This window comes from Pteronotus mesoamericanus, unplaced genomic scaffold (genome assembly GCF_021234165.1).
Source record: "Pteronotus mesoamericanus isolate MK-2021 breed Mesoamerican mustached bat unplaced genomic scaffold, CSHL_Meso_final contig_100, whole genome shotgun sequence".
Lineage (NCBI taxonomy): Eukaryota > Metazoa > Chordata > Mammalia > Chiroptera > Mormoopidae > Pteronotus > Pteronotus mesoamericanus.
The window spans coordinates 19,031,994-19,054,910 of NW_026554999.1; the positions used below are offsets into that span (position 1 = coordinate 19,031,994).

The following is a 22,917-nucleotide window of genomic DNA, read 5'->3' on the forward strand; positions in this document are numbered from 1 at the left end:
AGGAAATCTAGCCCTGGCTGGTGTGGCTCAGTGGACTGAGTGCTGGCCTGTGAACCAAAGGGTCATGGGTTCAAGTCCCCGTCAAGGGCACATGCCTGGTTTGGAGGCCAGATCTCCAGTAGGGGGCGCACAAGAGGCAACCACACATTGATGATTCTCTACCTCTCCTTCTCCCTTCCTTACCCTCTCTCTAAAATATAAATAAAACCTTAAAAAAAGAAAAAAGAAATCTGACACACACCACCTCAGCCAGGTAACCAAGGTCAACATCAAAAGTCATAACCGACTTCCGCGTCAAGAGGGCGGCATAGGTTAACGTGGTTTGTCTCCTTGTACAACCACATCAAAATTACAACTAAAATATGGAACAATCATTACTCAGAAGTGTCAGAAATCGAGTGGAATGGAAGTCAGACAACTATGGAATTCAAGAAACCACACCTATCCAAACTGGTAGGAGGGGCAGAGATATGGAATGGACTGGTCCCACATCAACGTGTAGTAGATAAAAATTCAGGAGGAATATCTCAAGAGCGAGGGGTCCTGGTCCCATCACAGGTCCCCCCATCCCAGGGTTCCAGGCTGGTGCCTTATTTGAGTCTCCACCAACCTGGCTAACACTGTTTGCTGTGCCCTGGAAATCCCCAGAGACTCTGTCCCACGCAATTTAAAAGACCACCCAAGCAGCTTTCCCAAGCAGCTTTTCCATAGGAATGGCTGGTTTTGGCTCACGCTTCACAACTTCCTAAACCCTCTCAAACAAGCAACTGCCAGCCTCAGTGAGCCCCCAGCCCCTATACATACTGCTAAGTGGCCCTAGGCCCAGCGCTAGCAGCAACTAGCTTAAGATTCACAGCTTGGCTTCGCCTGGGAATCCCCAAGCCCAGCACAAGTCGCAGCCATCTCAGATTGCTCAGCTCAGCTCAGCTCAGGCAAGGTGGCTCCAGGCAAAACAAAGGTAGGGGCTGACCTTGGTATGCACCACCCAGGTAACCCCAGATCCTGTGCACCCAGTAGAAAGCTACATTTGATGTGATATAATGTTAAAAACACTTTATCTCAGTGTTGTTCTTCTCCGAAACATATAATCCCAGTATAATCATGAGAAAAACATCAAATACCAATTGAGGGATATTCTACCAAATATCTGACTAGTACTTATCAAAATTATCTAGGTCATCAAAAGCAATGAAAGTCTGAAATAATGTTATGTATCAACACTGGTTCATTGATTGTAACAAGTGTACCATAATAACATCAGATGTTAATGACAGGGAGAAAATCTGTAGAAAAAAATATATAAATGATTAATAAAGATTATCTCCAAGTGTATGAGATTATAAACTCCTTGAGTATTTAAAGTTTTAACAAGTCAATGCTTTTGGTAAAGAAAAAAAAGGTCTGGTTTTGTTTTTGTTTTTCTAAAGAGAACATAAAGCAAAATAGTGAAGGTTAGAGTCTAAATGGAAAGACTCATTTTCTATCCAAGTATTCTACAATTTTTCAAAGGATACAGAAGTAACAATTCAATTTCAGTCTCAGGTTTTCAACCATGGTCAATTCAGATAGTTACTTAAGAAGCACTGAAGAAAAGTGCCTTGAAATACATTTTTTAATCTCAAAATTTCAAAAGTTTATTCACAGAATCAGGTATTTTCAAAACTTAAAATGATGACTCCTGACAGCAGTGCCTCACAGATTCTAGTGCATCTGTTATAATTCATTATTATATAACAGAGTCACATTATTTCAGTGAATATATTATAGAGCAAACCAGATTCTAGTGAATTAACTATGGTTCCATAATGAGCAAATGGCATTCAACAATAGGTTAGTACCAAACAAAATCAGACATCAACATCCACCAATGCGCACTCTTTGTATGTACCAATAGGGACAGTAAGTACAGTAAATTCACAATTGTCAGCCTGAAACTAAGATCACAGAGATGTCTAGGCAAGACACCTTCCTCTCCTCTAATTGAGGATAGGAGTGAAATCACAAGAAGAAAAGTTATCCAAGAATCCCCTGGACCAGCCCCAGTGCAGGTTCAACTCAGAGGTCACTACAACCATCAGTTACTAGATCAAAAACAATATCACTTCGGTCTATGTCAACTCTAGGCAGATGTTTTCTTGAAGAAAGGGAAGGGAGAGGGCAGGAACTGGTGTGAGTCTCTAATAGCCTTTTCCTTTTCCCTTAGTATCTTGAGGAAATAGCCCTGGAGTAAGAGAACAATGGTATGTTTTTGTGAAGCTCTACCAGCATCCTTTTTTATTAGGGTAACAAAAGATTCTTTAAAGAATAGCAGTGGTAAGAACTTACAGCCCTCAAATATCAGGTTAAAAGGAAGTATCAATGTGCTCTGACTTACAAGAGTTGTGCCGACGACGGAAACTTCTGGACTGACTCAAGGGCTCCACGTGCCTGTCCACACAGCTCCTGGAGCACTGCTGCTGTGGGGAGACGGCAGCATCGTGGCTCTTCACATCAGTCCTCTTCGGGATGTTTTGAGGGGCAGTGCTAGAAGGGGCTGGCTTCTTGACCAACCTGCCTGTGCCATTCTGATTGATACCCATTTGGTACCCAACACCAGAGGAGCCTAGTTCTGTCTGAAGGTCTCCAAAATGTTGGTTTTCTCCAGGACCTGGTATCTCCAGAATTTTTAATTCCATAATGTCACCTGCCCTGAAATACACAAAAGAATCCATTCTCAAAACTACAGTAGTGGTAATAGTGATGAAGCTGGAATCAATAGTAACCAGCTACACTTTTGTAGGGCTGCATTTCAATGAGTTATCAAAGGCAAGAGCTAAGAAAGGTGGTAAAGCACTTAATGACACAGCTCAGCCACCAACAGTGAACTAACACATCACTGCCCTTTAAAGAGCCCTACTGTTAATCACAAAACTATCATTATCATCTTAGATTTCCAGAATGCTTAATAGCATTTTTTATTCATTCACTCACTTGCTCATTCAGTAGGCATAAACAGAGTACTTAATATGCGGCAAGCCTTGCACTGGGAATGGGGTATATAGAGTCGAAAAGCAATACATGCCCACAAAGAACAGCCTGGTCAGAAAAGACAAGTAGACAATCAAAAGTGTTAAATACTGGAGGCTGAGTAGGGAGTGGGTGGGTGGAGGAATTGAGCAAAAAAGAAAAGAGAAAAAAAACTCATGGATACAGACCACAGTGTGGTGATTGCCAGGGGGAGGTGGAAGAGGATAGAGGAGGGATAAATGGTGACAGAAGGAGACTTGACTTGGGATGGTAAACACACACTACAGTGTACAGATGATATGTTGCAGAATTGTAGAACTGTGCACTTGAAACCTGTACAATTTTGTTAACCAGTGTCACCCCAATAAATTCAATAAAAAGGGGAAAATTTGTTTAAAGTGTTAAACACTATGAGAGAGGTGTGCATAGAAGACTAGAGAACCTAACTGGAAAATAAAGATGTTAGTTTGGCAGCGACGGATGAAACATGTATGCTAAGTCTGGGTGGATGGAAAATAAAGAGTTGGCCAAGCAGGAGAGGCATCTCAGCCCAAGGCTCAGAGACTGAGAATATGTGGCTCATTTGATGAATGGAAATGTTATGGTGTGATTAAAGGGAAGGATGCTTGGGCAGGTCCAGCAAGAGGTAAGACCTGTGGAGATAATTAGGAGCCAATCATAATCACACTGGATTTTTCTGGTGGTGGTAGCTGGAGAAACTAGAGGCAGGAGCACCAGTTAAGAGACCAGGCAAGAAATAAGAGGAGATAAACAGGGCAAGTGACAATGAAAGGGAGAAGGGAAGATGGAACCATGGGACATTTGGAACCCACAGGGTTTGGTGACTAACTGAACAGGAGGATCAAAGAGAAAGAAAAATTTATTATGATTCTTAAGTTTCTAACTTGAGTGTAAAGTCAGTCACCTATTAAGGGTAAATTTTTGCAAAAAGGAATCTGCAACTAACATGAGTTCAACTTTGAAAATCTTAAATTGAAAATTTAAGGCTATCCACCCCAAAATGCCCAGGAGACAATTAAAATGAAGTGTCTGGAGCTTAGAAAATGGGTCTAAATTAAATATTTTGTATAGGCAAACAGAGAAGTTATCAGTAATAACAATGACCAGTTTATAAGTAGTCTCATGGGGATAAATGACATGATATATGCAAATCATTAAGTCTAGTAATTAGTTATTAAGAATTCAATAAATGCTTATTATTACTACTAAAAAAGACTTGGGATCTCATTAAGATATAAGAAGGTATACATGAGATCATCTAGAGAGTACAGAATGAGAAAAGAATCAAAGATAGAAATTTGAGTAAACCAATCTTAAAAAGTGGGTATAAGAAAAGGAATCTGGAAAAAAAGAATTATAAAGGAATGGAGGAAAACATGAAAAGAAAACCCAAAGGGGTGACAGAAATTAAAAGAAGCAGACACTTCAAAAGTTAGTGAGCATTTTCCCTGGCTGGAGTGGCTCAGTGTTTTGGAGCATTGTCCTGCAGACTGAAAGGATGTGTGCTGGATCACCCATATGATAAGGCAGCTAATCAATGTTTCTCTCTCACATAGATGTTTTTCTCTCTCTCCCTCCTCCCCCTTCCTTTCTCTCTAAAAGCAATTAAAAACAAACATGTCCTCAGGTGAGGATTAAAAAAAAGTCAGGGGAGCATTTGAACAGATTATAATTGAGACATGACTCTGAATTTGGCAATTAGGCCGTCTGTAACTTTGGCAAGAGCTGGCTAAGCAAGACAGTAAAGTTAGAAAAAAGGTAAGGTAGGGTAGGGGCCTAGAGAATGAGGCCACAAAGGGAACTGAGGCAGACTATTTTCCTCTGAAAAAAAAAAATGTGGGCATAAAGAGAAGGGAATGACAGTTACAAATGCAAGTTTTATGTGGGCTAGGGGGAATGCCCGTACTATGGGGGAGACCTGGGAATTTTAGAATGTGGAGAGGAAAAAGACAGTAAAACAGTTGAAACTAATGACATGAAAAAGATGGGTAGGGTCTCAAAGGAGATAGAAAAGGATAGCATATAAAGCATACACGATAAAGTGAACTCTGAATACAGAGGATATTTCTTCTACTGAAACTTCAGAGGAGGTAAGAAATAAGCATGGATACACCTAAGGACAATGATATAAAACTGAGAAAGAAAATCTGAAACCATAAAAGAAAACAAAGAGGTAATTCTGAATTTTAGGCATTTTATTTAAATAATATAATATTCCATGCCTGACAGAGATCAGAAAAATGTTTCACAAACCCTGAACCATGAGCTGAAAGCTAATTATGACAGTCTGCTAACTATATGATCCAATACTGCAAAATCTCATCTCTGACAAGAAGACTACTCAAAATAGTCCTACGCAAGAGACTATTGGCATTCTGGCCTCAGTTCAAGCTCCACAGACCACCAAATTAGACTTGGAAGAATCAGTCAGGACACCCACCTGAAGGTGACTTCCGGCACAAGGCACTTCACTCCATTGTGGAAAGGCCGGGTGAGAGAAATGGTCTGGCTCACCTGATCCACTGCTGACACTCTTCCCTGATAGACACCCAAGCTGTCGCCACAGTTGATGGACACAATACTGCCCAGCCAATCTGTAGCCATGTTTCAGATGTGAGACCACCGTGGAGAAAAGAAACCAGGCAGTGTACCTTGAGAAACAGACAAATCTTTAATTAAATTCAGTAAAAAATTATGTCAGACTCTGTATCAGGTGTTGCTTAATGATACATATTCTGGAACATCCTTAATTGATGAATAAACATAAAAAAATAAAACATTTCTCCAGGAGTATGTATATTAATGAAAAAGCAGTCATTTAATATAGATAAGACCTTACAATTGCTTTTACCCAAATAACAAATCACACAAACTATATAACCTGTATATAACCTATTATATTTTAATATATCTGCCATCAGAATGCTTTCAAAGAGAATATATTATGAAGAAATGATATGTCAAAAATAATACTGGTAATGTCAGAGTAGTTCATATCAGACTAATTCTCTTGTGATGATGATAACTTCTGGACAGAATTTTTTAAAAAGTGGGCTGAAGGCATTAAGAACCCAGCACATAACAACTACAGAATGTACATCCTTCTTAAGTCCACATGGGATGTTGACCAACATATGCTGGGCCTTAAACTAGTATCAACTTATTTCAAAGGACTGAAATCAGAAAGAGGGTAGTCATGATCCACAACAAAATTATACTTGAAATTGATAAGCTATCTCAAATATTCTCAAATATGTGGAAATTAAACAAGACATTTCTAAATAACCTAGGAAATTAAAATTAGTTCAAACTTAGCAATAATGAAACTACAACATTTGTGGGATAAACTTAAAACAGTGCTTAGGGGAAAATTAGAGCTTTAAGTGATACTAGAAAAGAAGAAATGCCCAGCCCTGACTGGTGTGGCTCTGTGGAGTGAGTGCTGGCTTGTGAACCAAAGGAGTCACTGGTTCAATTCCAGTCTAGGGCACATGCCTGGTTTGCGGGCCAGATCCCCAGTAGGGGGCACATGAGAGGCAACCACACATTAATGTTTCTTCCTCTTTCTCCCTCCCTTCCCCTCTCTCTAAAAATAAGTAAATAAAATCTTTTTTAAAATAATAAAATGTATTATAGTATCAGAAATGAATAAGGGGACATCACAGGCATTAAAAAGACAACCTAATACCAGTAAATATGACAATTGACTTGAAACAAATTCTCTGAAACATAAATGTTACAAAAACTGATCCAAGAAACAGAAAACCTGAGTAACTTTGTATCTATTTTAAAAACTGAATCCATCAATAAAATAAAAAAAAATAAGCCATATACTGAGAGAAAAAATTTGCCAAAAAAAAAAAAAAATCTAATATAAAAAGAACTCAAACTCAACAACAGAAAACGAACAATCTGATTTTTAAAGATGGGCAAAATATCTGACCAGACACCTGACCAAAAAAAATATGCAGTTGGCACCCTGGCTGGTGTGGCTTAGCAAACTGAGCGTCAAGCCTGTGAACTGAAAGGTCACCGGTTCAAGTCCCAGTCAGGGCACATGTCTGGGGTGAGGGTTGGGTCCCCAGTTGGGGGTGTGAGAGGCAACCAATCAATGTCTCGCTCACACACTGATGTTTCTCTCCCTCTGTTTCTCCCTTCCCCTCTCTCTGAAAGTAAATATAAAATCTTAAAAAAAATAAAGATATACAGATGGCAAATAGGCATATGACAAGTTGTTCCACATCATGTCATTAGGGAAATGCAAATTAAAAAATAATGAGATACTACTACATACCTATTAGAATGGCCAAAATCTAAAACACTGATATCAAATGTTGGTGAGGATAGGGACCAACAGGAATTCTCATTTATTGCTGATGAGAATGCAAAATGGTACAGCCACTTTGGAAGACACTTTGGCAGTTTCTTACAATACTAAATATACTTTTACCATATGGTCCAGCCATCACACTCCTTGGTATTTACCCAAATGAGTTGAAAACGTATGTTCACACAAAAAGCTAAGCATAGATGTTTATGAAAGCCTTATCCATAAAACTGTTATTTCTAGACAATGGAATATTATTCAGCCCTAAAAAGGAATGAGTTATTAAACCATGAAAAGACATGGAAGGAACTTAAATGGATATTACTAAGTGAGAGAAGCGAATCAGAAAACAGTACATACTATATGATTCCAACTATTATAAGACATTCTGGAATTGTCAGGGGCTGGAGGGGGAGGGGTGACGCAATGAAGGACGAATAGGTAGAACAGAAAATGCAAAATGGGCAGTGAAACTAATTCTGATATTTGTAACAGTGATTGCATTTGTCAAAACCCACAGAAGTACAACATGAAGAATGAACCCTAATGTAAACTATGGTCTTTGGGTGATGAGGATGTGTCAATGTAGGTTCGTTCACTGTGACAAATGTACCACTATAATAGGAGATATTGATGGTTGGGGCAGCTATGCCTTGAGGGGGGCTAGAGGTATATGAAAATTCTCTTGTGCTTCCTGCTCAGTCTTACTGTGATCTTAAAAGTGCTCTAAATTATAACGTTTATTTATTAAAAAATAATTATATTAAAATTTATTTTTATTGTATTTTTTCCATTACCATTTATCCCCCTTATACCCTCTTCCACCCACTCCCCTCACCCCAGCAATCACACTGTTCTCCATGTCCATGTTTTCTTTTTTGCTCGATCTGTCTACCCCCAAACAACCCTCCCCTCAAGAGCTGTCAGCCTGCTCTCTGTCTATGAACCTGTCTCTATTTTACTTGTTAGTTGTTTGTTCATTAGATTCTACATGTGTGAAATCATATGGTATTTGTCTTTATCGACAGGTTTATTTCACTTAGCATTATGTTCTTCAGGTCCATCCTGTCACAAAGAGTAAAATTTTCTTCATTTTTACGGCTGAGTAGTATCCCATTGTGTAAATGAACTATAGTTGTTTTTTCTACTCATCTACTGATGGACGCTAGGGTTGCTTGCAAATCTTGGCTACTGTAAATAATACTGCAATGAACATAGGAGTGCTTATATTCTTCTGAATTAGTGTTTTGGATTTCTTCAGATAAATTCCCAGAAGTGGAATCACTAGGTCATACGGCAGTTCCCTTTTTAATTTTTTGAGATAAGTCCATACTGCTTTCCACAGTGGCTGAATCAATCTGCATTCCCACCAACAGCGCAAAAGTGTTCCCCTTTCTGCACATCCTTACCAGCACTTGTTTGTTGATTTATTGATGACAGCCACTCTGACTGGTGTGAGGTGATATCTCATTGTGGTTTTAATTTGCATTTCTCTGATGATTAGTGACAGTAAGTATCTATTCATATGTCTATTGGCCATCTGTATGTCTTCTTTGGAGAAGTATCTATTCAGGTCCTTTGCCCATTTTCTAACTGGACTTGTTTTGTTTTTTTGGTGTTGAGTTTTATAAGTTCTTTATAAATTTTGGATATTAACCCCTTATCAGTTACATCAGCAAATATGTTCTCCCATTCAGTGGGTTGTCTTTTCATTTTGTTGATGGCTTGTTCTTTTTTTTTTTGGCTGTGCAAAAACTTTATAGGGCAAAAAACTTTTTAGTTTGATATAGTCCCATTTGTTGATTTTTTTTCTTTTGTTTTCTCTGCTTAGGGAGATAGAGCAGAAAAAAATATTGCTATGAGCAATGTCCAAAATTTTAGTAAGTTTTCTTCTAGGATTTTTATGGTTTCAGATCTAACATTTAACTCTTTAATCCATTTTGAATTTACTCTTTTGTGTGGCATGAGAAGGTGGTCTATTTTCATTTTTCTGCATGTATCTGTCCAATATTCCCAATACTGTTTACTGAATAAACTATCTTTAGCCCATTGCATGTGCCTGGTTCCTCTGTCAAATATTAACTGATTATAAAGGTATGGATTTTTTTCCTGGGCTCCCTAATCTGTTCCATTGATCTATGTGTCTGTTTTTATGACAGTACTTTGCTGTTCTGATTACTATGGCCTTATGGTACAGTTTGATATTAGGTAGTGTAGTTATTCCAACTTTGTTCTTTCTCAAGATCCCTGTTGCTATTTGGGGCCTTTCGTGGTTCCATACTCATGTTTCATTGAATCTTTAAGACCTCCCCACAAAGAAGGCTCCAGGCCTAAATGGCTTTACCAGTGAATTTTTCCAAACACATAAAGAGGAAATAATGCCAATCTTATTCAAACTTTCTGAAAATCCAGGAGAATGAAACACTTCTTAACTCATTCAACAAGGCCTGCATAACCCTGATATAAAAGCCTGACAAAGGCATTAAAGAAAAAAAGAAACCAATGTCCTATACAAATATAAACCAAAAATCCTTAAGAAAATATTAACAAATCAAATCCAGCAATATGTTTTAAAAGAATAATATATCATGATTTTTTAGGTATTTTCTCATGGAATGCAGAGTTGGTTTGATATTTTAGAAGCCTATCAATTCATTTCACCACATTAACAAAATAAATAAGATCATATGATTTTTATCAGTAAATGCAGAAAAATTATCCTGATACCAAACCCAGATAATAACTAACCACCACCACTATCACCAAAACAAAAACCAAAAAAAGCTACAGAACACCCCCATAGATGGAGACATAAAAGTCCTTATTAAAATATCAGCCAACAGAATTTTGCAATATGTAAAAGAATTCATTATACATCATTAATGATAAACACTCAGAAAAATAATATTATCAATTCGATAACGACTATCTATGAAAAACCTACAGAAAACACTATATGCGTACTTATGGTGAAAACTTTAATGCCTTCCCCCAAGATCAAGAACAAGACAAGGATGTCTACTCTCACCACTACTGCTGAACACAGCTCTGGAACTTCTTATAAGACAAGCAAAGGAAATAAAAGGCACACAGATTGAAAAGGAAAAATAAAACTGTCCCTATTTGTAGATGATACGATTGTCTAAGAGAAAATCCCAAAGATTTACAAAACAAACTCTTAGAATATGTGAACTCAGCAAAGCCATAGATACAAGACAAATATACAAAGTACACCTTATTTTAATATACTAGTAAGAAACACAGGGACACTGAAATTTAAAATGCAATACCATGTATAAATCTAACAAAACATTTACAGTATTTGTATGCTGAAACTATACAATGCTTATTAAAAAATTGAAGTTATAAATGGAGAGACATATCATGTTTATGGACTGAAAGACTCAACATATGTTAAGTCTCCCCAAATTAATATACAGGATTAATGCAATTCCTATCAAAATCCCACAAAGACTTTTGTTACTATAAAGATTATTCTAAAATGTATATGCAAAGGCAAAGGAACTAAAATAGCTAAATCAATTTTGACAAGAAAATGGGAGGAATCAGTTTACTCAATTTCAAGATTTATTATATATGTATGAGGTCTGTCCAGAAAAGGTTCAGCCATTGTTAACATAACGAGAATGGTTTGCACAGTACTGATGTAACCTGGGAGCCACAGAGTGGACTGGAATGAGCATGCATGAACAATGATGACTTCACTATGACAGTCAGTGGGGGCAGTAGACACTGCTGAGTGAGCACGAGCAAGCATGTGTACTGCGTAGCTGTTGCATTCAAAACGAATGAGTGAGTAGAGCAATGAATCTGCATCAAATTTTGTGTTAAGTTTGAACATTCCTCCATGGAAACTATTCAGATGATTCAGAAGGCTTTCAGGGATGATGCAACGAAGGCAGCGCAAATAAAACTGTAGCACAAATGCTTCAAAGATGGTCAAGAATCTGTTGAAAGTGATCCATGTTCTGGAAGGCCTGCAACAAGCAAGGCACCTGAGAATGTTAAACATGTACAGGCTGAAATCAACAAACAACAGTGACTGACAAATGGTGTATAAAGGATATATAGTGACTGACACCTTATCTGGAGTTTCCAAAAACTAATGTCACCGAGATTTTGATGCAGGGTCTTGGCATGAAACATGCTGTAGCAAAATTCATTACGTGGTTTCTGCTACCAGAACAGAAGGATCATTGTGCTACAGTTGGGAGAACTGTGTGAGGTCCCAAGGTGTCTACTTTGAAGGGGACTGAGGTGTCATTGTCCTATGTACAATGCTTCTTGTATCTTCTTCAATAAATGTCTATTTTTCAAATTGCATGTCTGGATACCTTCTGGACAGACCTTGTATAGTAATCAAGACTGGTACTGATGTGACAATAATCAATGGAATAGAACAGAAAACCCTACAACAGACCCACACAAATATACCCAAATCATTTTTGACAAAGTGCAAAAGCAATCCAAAGGAGGCAACATAGCTTTCACAACAAATGATACTGAAGCAAATAGATATCCATCAATAAAAATGAACTTTGACCCAACTCTCATAACTTAATAAACATTTACTCAAAATGGATCTTGCACTTAAATGTAAAATACCAAACTATAAAGCTTTTAGGAGAAGAATAAAGAGAAACCTTTGGTGATAAAAAGATAAAGGATGACTTTGGTGAGGCAAAAAATTCTAAGTAACTAAACATAATCTGTAAAAATACAATCTGTAACTAAAAATACAATCTGTAAAAAGAGAAAGTGAGAGTCTTGATGAAGATGGTGGAGGAGTGAGTGGAAATCATACTGACCTCCTCCCAGGACCAACCTGGAATTACAACTAAATTGTGGAGAAATCAACTGGAACAAACAACTGAACAATGGCGAGAGAAAAGCCTTGTAACCTCAGAGACAGAAGAACTGGCTTTAGCGCAATCTATCTGGTAAGGAGTGCGGTACAGACCCAAGAAGGCGGACAGGGCACCCACGGACAGCAGCACCAGGAGGATACTGAAAACACCAGTTAGATCCCCTTGAGAAGAGTGGGGTCTAAACCAAAAGTGGGGATCTCCAGCCCACAGCACCAGAGCCCAAAAAGTACACAGAAAACAGCCAGCTGCGAAAAGCGGCAGGGTTGCTCTCTGCCAGAGACAGGCAGCTGGAGACCCAAAGGATCTTCTAAAGGGCCAATGCAAAATTTTTATTTGCAGCCACTTACCCTGGTCTCTGGCAAAGGCGGGGGCAGAGCGGGCTAGAGACACGTGAGGAGACACTGGAGAAGGAGGCTTTGGGGAGAGAACTGAGAGAGTAGCCGGCAGGATCTCAGGGCCAACGCATTCCCCATGCGGCAGCAGCCATCTTGCTCAGGTGGACACCACTCCCCCTGAGTGGCACGGGGGTCAAAGGACCCAATAGCTCCGCCCCCAGGTGGGATTCCACCCTGCCCTGTGCTGTCTAAACTGCCTGCTGAGTACAGAGTGGCAGCCACAGTCAGGAGATCCCTGGCTAAAGGGGGTGCAGAGAAGTCTGGCGACACTTGAGGAGAGACTGGGGACAGAGGCTTTGGGGAGAGAACGGAGAGAGTAGCCGGTGGGATCCCAGTGAGGACTCCTCCCCTATATGGCAGCAGCGTGAGAGGACTCAACAACCCCGCCTCCAGCAGGGACTCCGCCCCACCCTGAGCTGTCTAAGGCAGCCTCCTGAGTGCAGAGTGACTAGATTAACTGCTGAAGGGGGACAGCCACAAACAGAAGATTCCTGGAAGTCTCCCACAGACTGCCTAAGGTCAGACAGGGACGATATCTGACATCATCAGAGGCAGATCCAGAAAGTAAAAACAGCGGTCTCCAACCATAGAAGTTCACACCACAAAGTCAGGAAATCAAGACAGATCAACTTAAGAAGCAGAAGCAAAAGACAAGAGTCTCACAAATAAATATGCCCCACTCGAACGGAAAGGAGGAATCCCCACAAAGAGAACTAAATGAAATAGAGGCAAGTTAACTATCAGATATTGAGTTCCAAACAATGGTTCTAAGGAAGCTCAAGGAGCTCAGTGAGCTCAGAGAGAATTACAAAAAACTACAGGGAAACTACTGCAAACTACATCAGCATGAAAAAGGACATAGAAATTATCAATAAGAGACAAGAGGAAACAAAGAATACCATTTCTGAATTGAAGAACACAGTAGAAGGAATCGAAAGCAGGCTCGATGAGGCTGAGGACTGAATCAGCGAGCTGGAGGATAAGGTAGAAAAAAGCTCCCAGAAAGAGCCAGAACATGAAAAAAGACTCAAAAAGAATGAAGAGGCATTGAGGGAAATGCAGGACAACTGGAAATATAATAATACCCATATAATAGGGATAGCAGAAGGAGAAGAGGGTGAGGAAGTGATAGAGAACCTGTTTGAAAAAGTAATGATGGAAAACTTCCCAAATTGGAGGAGAGAAAAAGTCACACAAGTCCAGGAAGCACCGAGGGTCCCATTAAAGAGGAGCCTAATGAGGCTCACATCAAGACACATCATCATTAAAATGGCAAATATCAAAGACAAACAGAGAATCCTAAAGGAAGCAAGGGACAAACAGGTAGTAACCTCAATACAGCTAGCATCTGACCTCTCCACAGAAACACCGCAAACCAGAAGGGAATGGCAAGAAATATTCCAAGTAATGAAATGCAAAGGCCTGCAACCAAGACTGCTCTACCCAGCAAGGCTCTCAATTAAAATGGAAGGTGAAATAAGGAGTTTCCCAGACAAAAGAGGGCTAAAAGAATACACCTCCACCAAAGCAGCACTGCAAAATATGCTAAAGGGACTGCTTTAAGATGAAGAAAAGTTTTCCATGAATACCCAGTTCCTTTCAGAGTTGCCAATACTTGATATTAACAATATTTTTAATACTCATTAATATGATTGTGACAATGACATTTTAATTGTTCCTTTACTATTTGTTGAAACTAAACCTGTTTTAGTGTATTTCTTGCCTATTTCTATTATTTAAAAAAAAAAAGCTTTAAATGACTTTCTGGTATTCTTTATGCATTTATTGATTAAAGGTTTGTAGAACTTTTTTCCTTAAAAGAAAAAAACAAAAACCCCAAAAAAACCTATTAACCATGTTTTAGATGTTACAAATACTTTTCTATTCTATTCCTTGTCCTTTAACTTTTTTATATGAGTATTACTATATACTTAAATGTTTAATATAGTCATATTGTCAATATTTACTTTATAGCTTCTGGGTTTGAGTATTTTACTTCAGGTCATGAAAAATATTAGTTCTATTTTCTTCTAAAACTCCTTAGATTCTACATATTGATTTTTAACTCACCTGAATATTTCTTGTGTAATGTGTGAAATGGGGCTCTATATATATTTATTCCAAGTAATAGTGGTCCGTGCACCTTATTTGTTGAATAAGCCTTATTTTACCCATTGATTTGAAATGTCATCTTAATCATATATTATATTGTTAGATATATACATTGGTCTCTAGAATGCTCATTATATTTCACTGATCTACTTGATTATTTCTGTGCTGGTGTCATGTTGGTTTAATTTGCTCAGACACTATAATGGTTTTAAATTTTTTTAATATTTTATAATTAACTTTGACATTTAAAAAAATAAAATCAATCTGCATTTAAGAAAGAAAGAGAGAGAGATGGAACTCCTACCTTTTGTGACAACATGGATGGAACTGGAGAATATTAAGCTAAGTGAAATAAGCCAGTTGATGAAAGACAAATACCATATGATCTCACCTATAAGTGGACTCTATTCAACAAAACAAACTAATGAACAAAATAAACCACAGGCATGGATACATGGAGCAGGCTGAAAGTGACCAGAGAGGATGGGGAAGGGGGACAATGGTGGAAAGAAGAAGGGACTAAACAAAGAACAGGTATGAATGACCCATGGACATGGACAACAGAGTGGGAACTGACTGTGGGAGCGGAGGGTGGGGGTGGGATGGGTGGAGGGGGATAAAGGGAGAAAAACTGAGACAACTGTAACAGAATAAACATGATTTATAAATTTAAAAAAGTACATAAAAAAAGAGAAAGTGAGTAATCGGACTTCTTGAAAATTATAAAATTTTATTCTGCAACAGACTGTCAGGATTCACAAATTGATGTTTCCCTCTCTCTCTCTACCTCTCTCAAATCAAGTTTCTAAAAAACAGGTGTGAAAAGACATTTCAACAAACCTATACAAATGGCACATGGAAAGATGTTCAACATCATTAACTATTAGGGAAATGCAAATTAAAACCATACTCACTACACACCTCCCAGAATGCTAGAATAAAAAAATACTGACACCCTGGCTAGTGTGGCTCATATGGCTGGAGTGTCATTCCATAGGCTGAGGGGTCATGGATTCAATTCCTGGTCAGGGCACATGCCTGGGTTGCAGGTTCTCTCCCTCTCCCTCACTTCTCCTCTCTAGTGTCAATGGGCATGTCTTTGGGTGAGGATAATAAACAAACAAACAAGTAAAATAAAAATAATGACAGCATCAAGTGCTGACAACGATGCGGAAAAATTGGATTAGTCATACACTGCTAAGAATATTAAAGAGCACAGCCATTCTGGAAAACAATTTGCAATTTATAAAAAAATCTAAACATGCAACTAACACATGACCCAGAAAATGCACAAGTGGTCAGTTATCCCAGAGAAAGGATGACTTAAGTTTACACAGAAACCTGTACTTCAATGTTTATATCAGGTGGATTCCTAATAATCCCAAACTGGGATTTGAAGGTCAACCCACATGACCTTCAATGAGTGAATGGTTAAACAAACTGTGGTACATCCATACTACGGAGAAAAAGTAAAAAAAGCCTACCTCAAAATGATACATTTTATATGATTCCATCTGTGGAATATTCTTGAAATAACAAACTATAGAAATGGAAAAGAAATTTGTGGTTTCCAGAGATAAGGGAAAGGGTGAAAGCAAGAGGGCTATAAAGGGAAACGTGAGGTATCCTTGTGGTAATGAAAATGTTCTGTGTCTAGATCGTATCGGTGTCAATATACCGGTAGTAATACTGTGCTATATTTTTTGTTGTTCGCAACAGGTCTTGCACTATGTTGTTTATTTCTGATGTACTAAAAAACAAGAAAACTTTTGACACGTCCACCAAAAACAACACATTCGAATGCCATGGAAGAAAATGTCGGAGTATCTTTGTTCTACATAATTGTTTTACACACTTAGTGTATCTAGCTGGCAATTTTGTAAACGTATACTTTACTGTCAAGATTCAGGCTAAAACAATTTTCTTACAAAGGTTGTGAGTTGAAATGCCATAATTAGATTTGCAGGTGCCACACCACCAGCTTTTTCTGCCTGCTTCTTGCATCAGAGTTACATGTTTCACAAAACTAAAATTAAAGTAGCCTTGGCTTACCAGCAATTACATTTTCACTTTTCCCACCCAGCCAATTTTTTAAAAACAAACTTGCTAATAGGGCTGTTGGTGAAAATTTATTCGTAATAGAAGTGAACAGAAGGGCCAGTGGAGTTGCATTCCTGTTCAACCAGCACGTCACAGAGCACACAGACTACCTAGGAGAAGGCATTCTGCAGCCGGGGGCCCAGGGTCTTCTCTCTCCAGGGTCTCCACACCTCATGTGCTTTGATGCAAGCAAAATACAGCCTGACAATAAAATGATGGTTCCTGTCCTTCTCTATACTGGTCACCATAGTGAGTCTTGTTGATCAGTACTGGTGCCATATGATGAAAACGGGGAGTACAGCTTGCTGTGAGCAAAGCAGGGGAATCACTCTGGATGTGGCTAGGATGTTAGGTCTGCAAACAGCAAGGTGGTTTAAAAAGTCAATTCCACAAATGCATTATTTATCTGAAATGCAAACCCCCTGTATATCTAATATAAATGTGTTTTTTGATAGCACCCTAGAAATCCCAGCAAAGTAACTAAATGAAGATTCCTTAACATGAAGAGTGGTATCAGAGCTCCTCAGGCAATGCTGATTTGCACTTGGTTTTATGCCAATGGGCAGTCTGCAGAAAGTTTTATTTGCAAAGCAGCATTAACAAACAGAAGTGGTTACGCCATAAACGAGTAACCTCTAAATTATCGGTAATTATATTTAACAAAATATCCCTCAAAGTCCTTTTGTTACCTTCAGGTGACACATTGTAAGGAACTTGCATAATTTGCTAAGCTGACTTCTTAGGGGCTTTAGTCTCCTGCTCCGATAGCTTCTCTGCCCAACAGCATGGACATCTACCGCAACACAGAATGGGTGATGCTGTGCTTGGCTAAGCTGTAGTAGTTCAGGATTGTATAGCATTTATCCAGGGAGTGGAGGGCCCTGTTAGGCCGCCAAGACATTAGGAATGCACTGGGCATCCTTGAGAATGAAGCCATCAGGACAAAGCTATTCATACTTGTACACCTTGTAGATGACCAGGAAGATGACACAGGAAGGTCAAGGCAATTAAGACCAGCATGGAGACCTTAAACGTTTCATGCATGCTCTGGGTGATACAGATGGTGAACTTGGCTATTTCATGAATGAACATGTCCTTTGCCTTTCTTGCAGCCAGGTTCATATTCAGTCTGTTTTCACGACCACCTTATTAGGTGTGGGAACTGCAGCTGACTTACATGGAAGAGCATTATCCGTGGGATGGTGTAGAAGCCACCCCTCCAGCAGTGTCCCCTTGGTGCCTTTCTCTGGGAAATTGTTCCCCAACTTCACCATGGTTTTGGGAGACATGAGGCTGCCGGCCGCAGGTTCCAACGTGCTCTGAGTCGCCACTCTGCTCGCATCAGTTGATAGTGATACTTTTGCAAAAAGTTACCAAAAGGGAAAACCAGGTAGGGTACATGGAATCTCTCCATATTATTTCTTATAGTGCATATGCATATAATTGTAGAACATATCTATCTACATATGCATATAATTATAGTGTATATGCATCTACAATTATTTCAAATAAGTTCAATTTAAAAAACCAAAGTCTTCGGTGTTAACAAAATAAATGAGGGAATCATGTACGACAATATCATATCAATAAATGCACAAAGATAACTTGACAAAATTCAATCTTCATTCATGGTATCAAAAAGGAGCGTTAGCTTCTACAAAACAAGTACAGCTAACATCATATTAATAGTGAAATAATGAATACTTTCCCCTCTAAGGCTGAGACAAGGCAAAGATATCCGCTCGCATCACTTCTTCTTCTATTCAACCCTATATTGTAGGGCCCAGAAGTACAATAAAATAAGAACTAGAAAGCACAAATACTGGAAAGGAAGAGGTAAAACTGCTCTTATTTATAAACTATACAACTGACTATATATGTAGAAAACCCTATGGAATGTACCCGGCCAAAAAAATCCTGCTAGAATAAATGAATTTAGCAAAGTCACAGGATACACACTCAACATAAAATAGACAACTGTATTCTACAGAACAGCAATAAACAATTGAAAATAAAATTTAAAAATACTACTTGTAATTATTAAAAACATAAAATATTTAGGAATAAATCTATTGAAAAATGTGTAGGATCTCCATTAGACTGTTGAAAAAAATTTTAAATAAATGGAGAAATGTACCACATTCATGGATTGAAAAGCTTAATGTCAGTTCTCCCCAAATTGATCTATAGATCAAATACATGTATCAATAAAAATCCCAGATACAAAAGCCAAAACAATTATTTAAAAGAAAAGCAAAGTTAGATGTTTTGCTACCTTATATCAAGATTTCCTATAAAACTATAGAAATCAGTGTGATGTTGTTGCAAGGATAGACAGACAATGAAACAGAATAGAGTCCAGAAACAGACCCACACACATAGTCGACTGACTTTTGGTCAAGGTACCAAGATAAATCAATGGAGAAATCAAAGTATTTTTCAACAAATGGTGCTAGAACTGAATGGATGTGAGAAAAAAATGACCTATTCCTATCCCCACCAGATACAAAAATTATTTTGAAATGAACTATCTAAACATAAAAGCTAAAATAGATTTCATAAAAATTAAAGTTGTGCTCATCAAAAGTCACCATTATAGAATGCAAACTGGAAGAAGTGCAAAACAGATGGCAGTGAAGCCACCTGGGAGGCAACTAAAGCAGTCCATCTGAGAGGTGATGGTAAGCTAAAACAGGCCACATCGATGGATATGGGAAAAAGTTAACGGATTCAAGACCTATATAAGTGGTGGTTTGAATTTGGTTAACAGAAAGGAGAAAAACCACTTTCAAGAAAATAAGGTGATTGGAACACAATTAACGCCACAGCTGTTATACATATACCCTCATATTGTGTAAAAGCAGCAGCAGCTGCAGCTAGCATTTACTGCATACTTACTTTTTCAGGCATGAGCTAAAACTTTAGGAGCATTCTTCCCTTCCAACCTCATGAAAACCCTATGAGGTACCTACCTTACTATCCCATTTTACAGGGGGAGTATGTGCAACCCAGAGATTATACTGGATATTTTACACACTTATAACTAAAGCATAGAGTCAGCTTCTTAGGACAAAGGCATATTTGCTATGCTGTACATACTATTTCACTTCATTCACATATTACAGTTTTCTTCTCATTGGACATCCACTTTTCACAATTATAATTAACGCAGCAAAGATCTATTTCATTTAGTGCTTGTCTTATTTTCTTAGGATAGCACTTCAATCAGTTAAAAGGTAAAAATCACCTTTTTATCAGATTACAATGCACCAGAGCAGAAACTATTTTTTTCAAACCAAATCATTCTACGGATAAGTTTAGACAGTCACACATTTAAATTAATGGTACTGTAGTGAAATAGTTTAAAAGGTATTCCAGATAATCTTGCCCATTCCCCAAATGCTCCAATGGAGGCTACCTCCCAGGCAGTGAAGCACTTCAAGAAAACTTACATGCTAGAACCTTCCTAGAGTGAATCATGAAGGAATGTAAAATCTAAGTAGACCCATGAAACAGAGAGGAAATTTAAACAACCATCACCCCCCACCAAAAAAAAGCCCAGGACCAGATGGCATCACCAGTGAATTCTACCAAACATTCAAAGAAGATCTGATATCTATCCTTCTCAAACTCTCCCAAAAAAACTGATGAAGAGGCAGTAATTCCTAACATTTTATGAAGCCAACATAATCCTGATACCAAAACCTGGAAAGGATAACACTAAAAAAGAAAACTGCAGTCCAATATTTCTGATGAATACAGGTGTAAAAACCCTAAGCATAACACTAGCAAATTGAATACATTAAAAAAAGTAATACATCACAATTAAGTGGGGTTTATTCCAGGAGTACAAGGATGGTTCAACATACACGAACCAATCAATGTAACACACGTTTAACAAAACAAAGGATAAAATCATATGATCTTATCGACGGATACAGAAAAAGCATCTGATAAAATAAAACATCCATTTATAATTAAAACACTCAATAAAATGGGTATAGAAAAATAAGAAAAATGGGTATAGAAGGAAAGTACCTCAACATAATAAAGGCCATATATGACAAACCCTCAGCCGATATCATAGTCATTTGTGAAAAACTGAAAGCTTTTCCTCTAAAATCAGGAACAAGACAAGGATGTACACTCTCACCACTTTTATTCAACATAATGGAAGTCTTAGCTAGATCAATCAGGCAAGAAAAAGAAATGAAAGGCATCCATACTGAGAATGAAGAAGTAACAGTCTCATTCTTTGCAAATGACATGATTCTGCATACAGAAAACCCTAAAGACTCTACCAAAAAGCTATTAGAAACAAAAAAACAAACACAGTAAAGTTGCAGAATACAAAATCAATATACAAAAATCCACTGCTTTCCTATATACTAAGAGTGAAACATCAGAAAAAGAAATGGAAAAAAATTCCTTTTGCAACTGCAACCAAAAGAATAAAATACCTAGAAATAAACTCAACAAAGGATGTGAAGGACCTATAGACTGAAAACTACAAAGCATTATTAAAAGAGATTGGAAAAGGCACAATGAAATGAAAAGATATTCCATGTCCTTGGATTAGAAAAATGAACATAGCAAAAAGGGTCACACTACTTAAAGTAATATACAGACTTAATGCAATCCACATCAATATCACAATATCATTTTTTAAAGAAATAGAACAAAAAATTGCTAGATTTGTATGGAACCACAAAAGACCCCCAAAAGCCAAAGCAATCCTGAGGAAAAAAAAACAAAGTAGGAGGGATCACTCTAAGTGACCTCAAATTATATTACAGAAATATGATAATCAAAACAGCCTGGTTTTGGAAGAAGACTAGACCAGTGGAATAGAACTGACAACCCAGAAATAAAACCACAAGTAAATGGGAAAATAATTTTTTGTAAAGGAACCAAAAACACACAATGGAAAAAAGAAAGTCTCTTCAATAAATGGTTCTGGGAAAATAGGAAAGGCACAAGCAAAAGAATGAAACTAGACTACAGTTTGCCCTCATGTACACAAATTAATTCAAAATGGATCAAAGACCTAAATATAAGAACTGAAACAATAAATTGTATAGAAGACAGGAGAAGTACTAAACTTATGGACCTAGGTCATAGAGAAGATTTTCATAAATTTGACCCCAAAGGCAAGGGAAGTAAAGGTAAAAAAATAAATGAATGGGACTCTATCAAACTAAAAAGCTCCTGCACAGCAAAAGAAATTGATAACAAAACAAAAAGGCAACCAACAAAATGGGAGATGTTATTTGCAAAAAACAGCTTAGATAAGGGATTAATATAAAGCATAACGCATAACTCAATACTGAACACACACACACAATTTAATTAAAAATGGGCAGAGGATCGGAACAGAAACTTCTTCCAAGAAGACATACACATGGCCATGAGATATATGAAAAGATGTTCAAATTCACAAGCTATTAGGGAAATGCAAATCAAAACTACAATGAAATACCACCTTATAACTCTTATCAATAAGACAGGTAATCACAAGTGTTGGAGAGGTTGTAGAGAAAAGGAACCCTCATTTACTGCTGGTGGGAATGAAAAAAATGGTACAGCCACTATGGAAAACAGTATGGCGGTCCCTCAAAAAATTAAGAATAGAGTTACAGCCGTGACCAAAGTGGCCCTGTTTGTTGGGCGTCGTTCCTAAAAGCAAGAGGTCGATAGTTCAATTCCTGGTCAGGGCACACGCCCAGGTCGCAGGTTCAGTCCCTGGGCAGTGCGCCAGCAAGAGGCAACCAACTGATGTTTCTCTTGCACATCAATGTTTCTCTCCCTTTCTTTCCCCCTGCCTTTTCTCTCTCTCAAAACAAATAAATAAAATCTTAAAAAAAAAAAGAATAGAGTTACTATACGGACCCAGCAATCCCTCTTCTGGATATCTACCCAAAAAACCTCGAAAATATTTATTTGCAAAGATATATGCACCCCTATGTTCACTGCACCATTATTCATGGTGGCCAAGACATGGAGAGAACCAAAGTGTCCTTTGACAGAGGACTGGATAAAAAAGATGTGGGATGTGTATATATACACT

General features: G+C 38.0%; 1 protein-coding gene and 1 pseudogene across 2 annotated transcripts in view; both read right to left on the reverse strand.

The window, feature by feature from the left end:
* EDC3 (enhancer of mRNA decapping 3) overlaps nt 1–22,917 on the reverse strand; it is a 78,267-nt gene that overhangs the window by 41,273 nt on the left and 14,077 nt on the right. For both annotated transcript variants that reach the window (XM_054565213.1, XM_054565223.1), the window contains exons 2-3: nt 5,468–5,678; nt 2,375–2,688 (exon numbers count right to left, since the gene is read on the reverse strand). In XM_054565213.1, the coding sequence (XP_054421188.1) occupies nt 2,375–2,688; nt 5,468–5,631 (478 nt within the window). In that variant the 5' untranslated portion in view covers nt 5,632–5,678. The remainder of the gene's footprint in view (nt 1–2,374; nt 2,689–5,467; nt 5,679–22,917) is intronic.
* LOC129064153 (neuronal vesicle trafficking-associated protein 1-like) lies at nt 17,577–18,124 on the reverse strand (annotated as a pseudogene).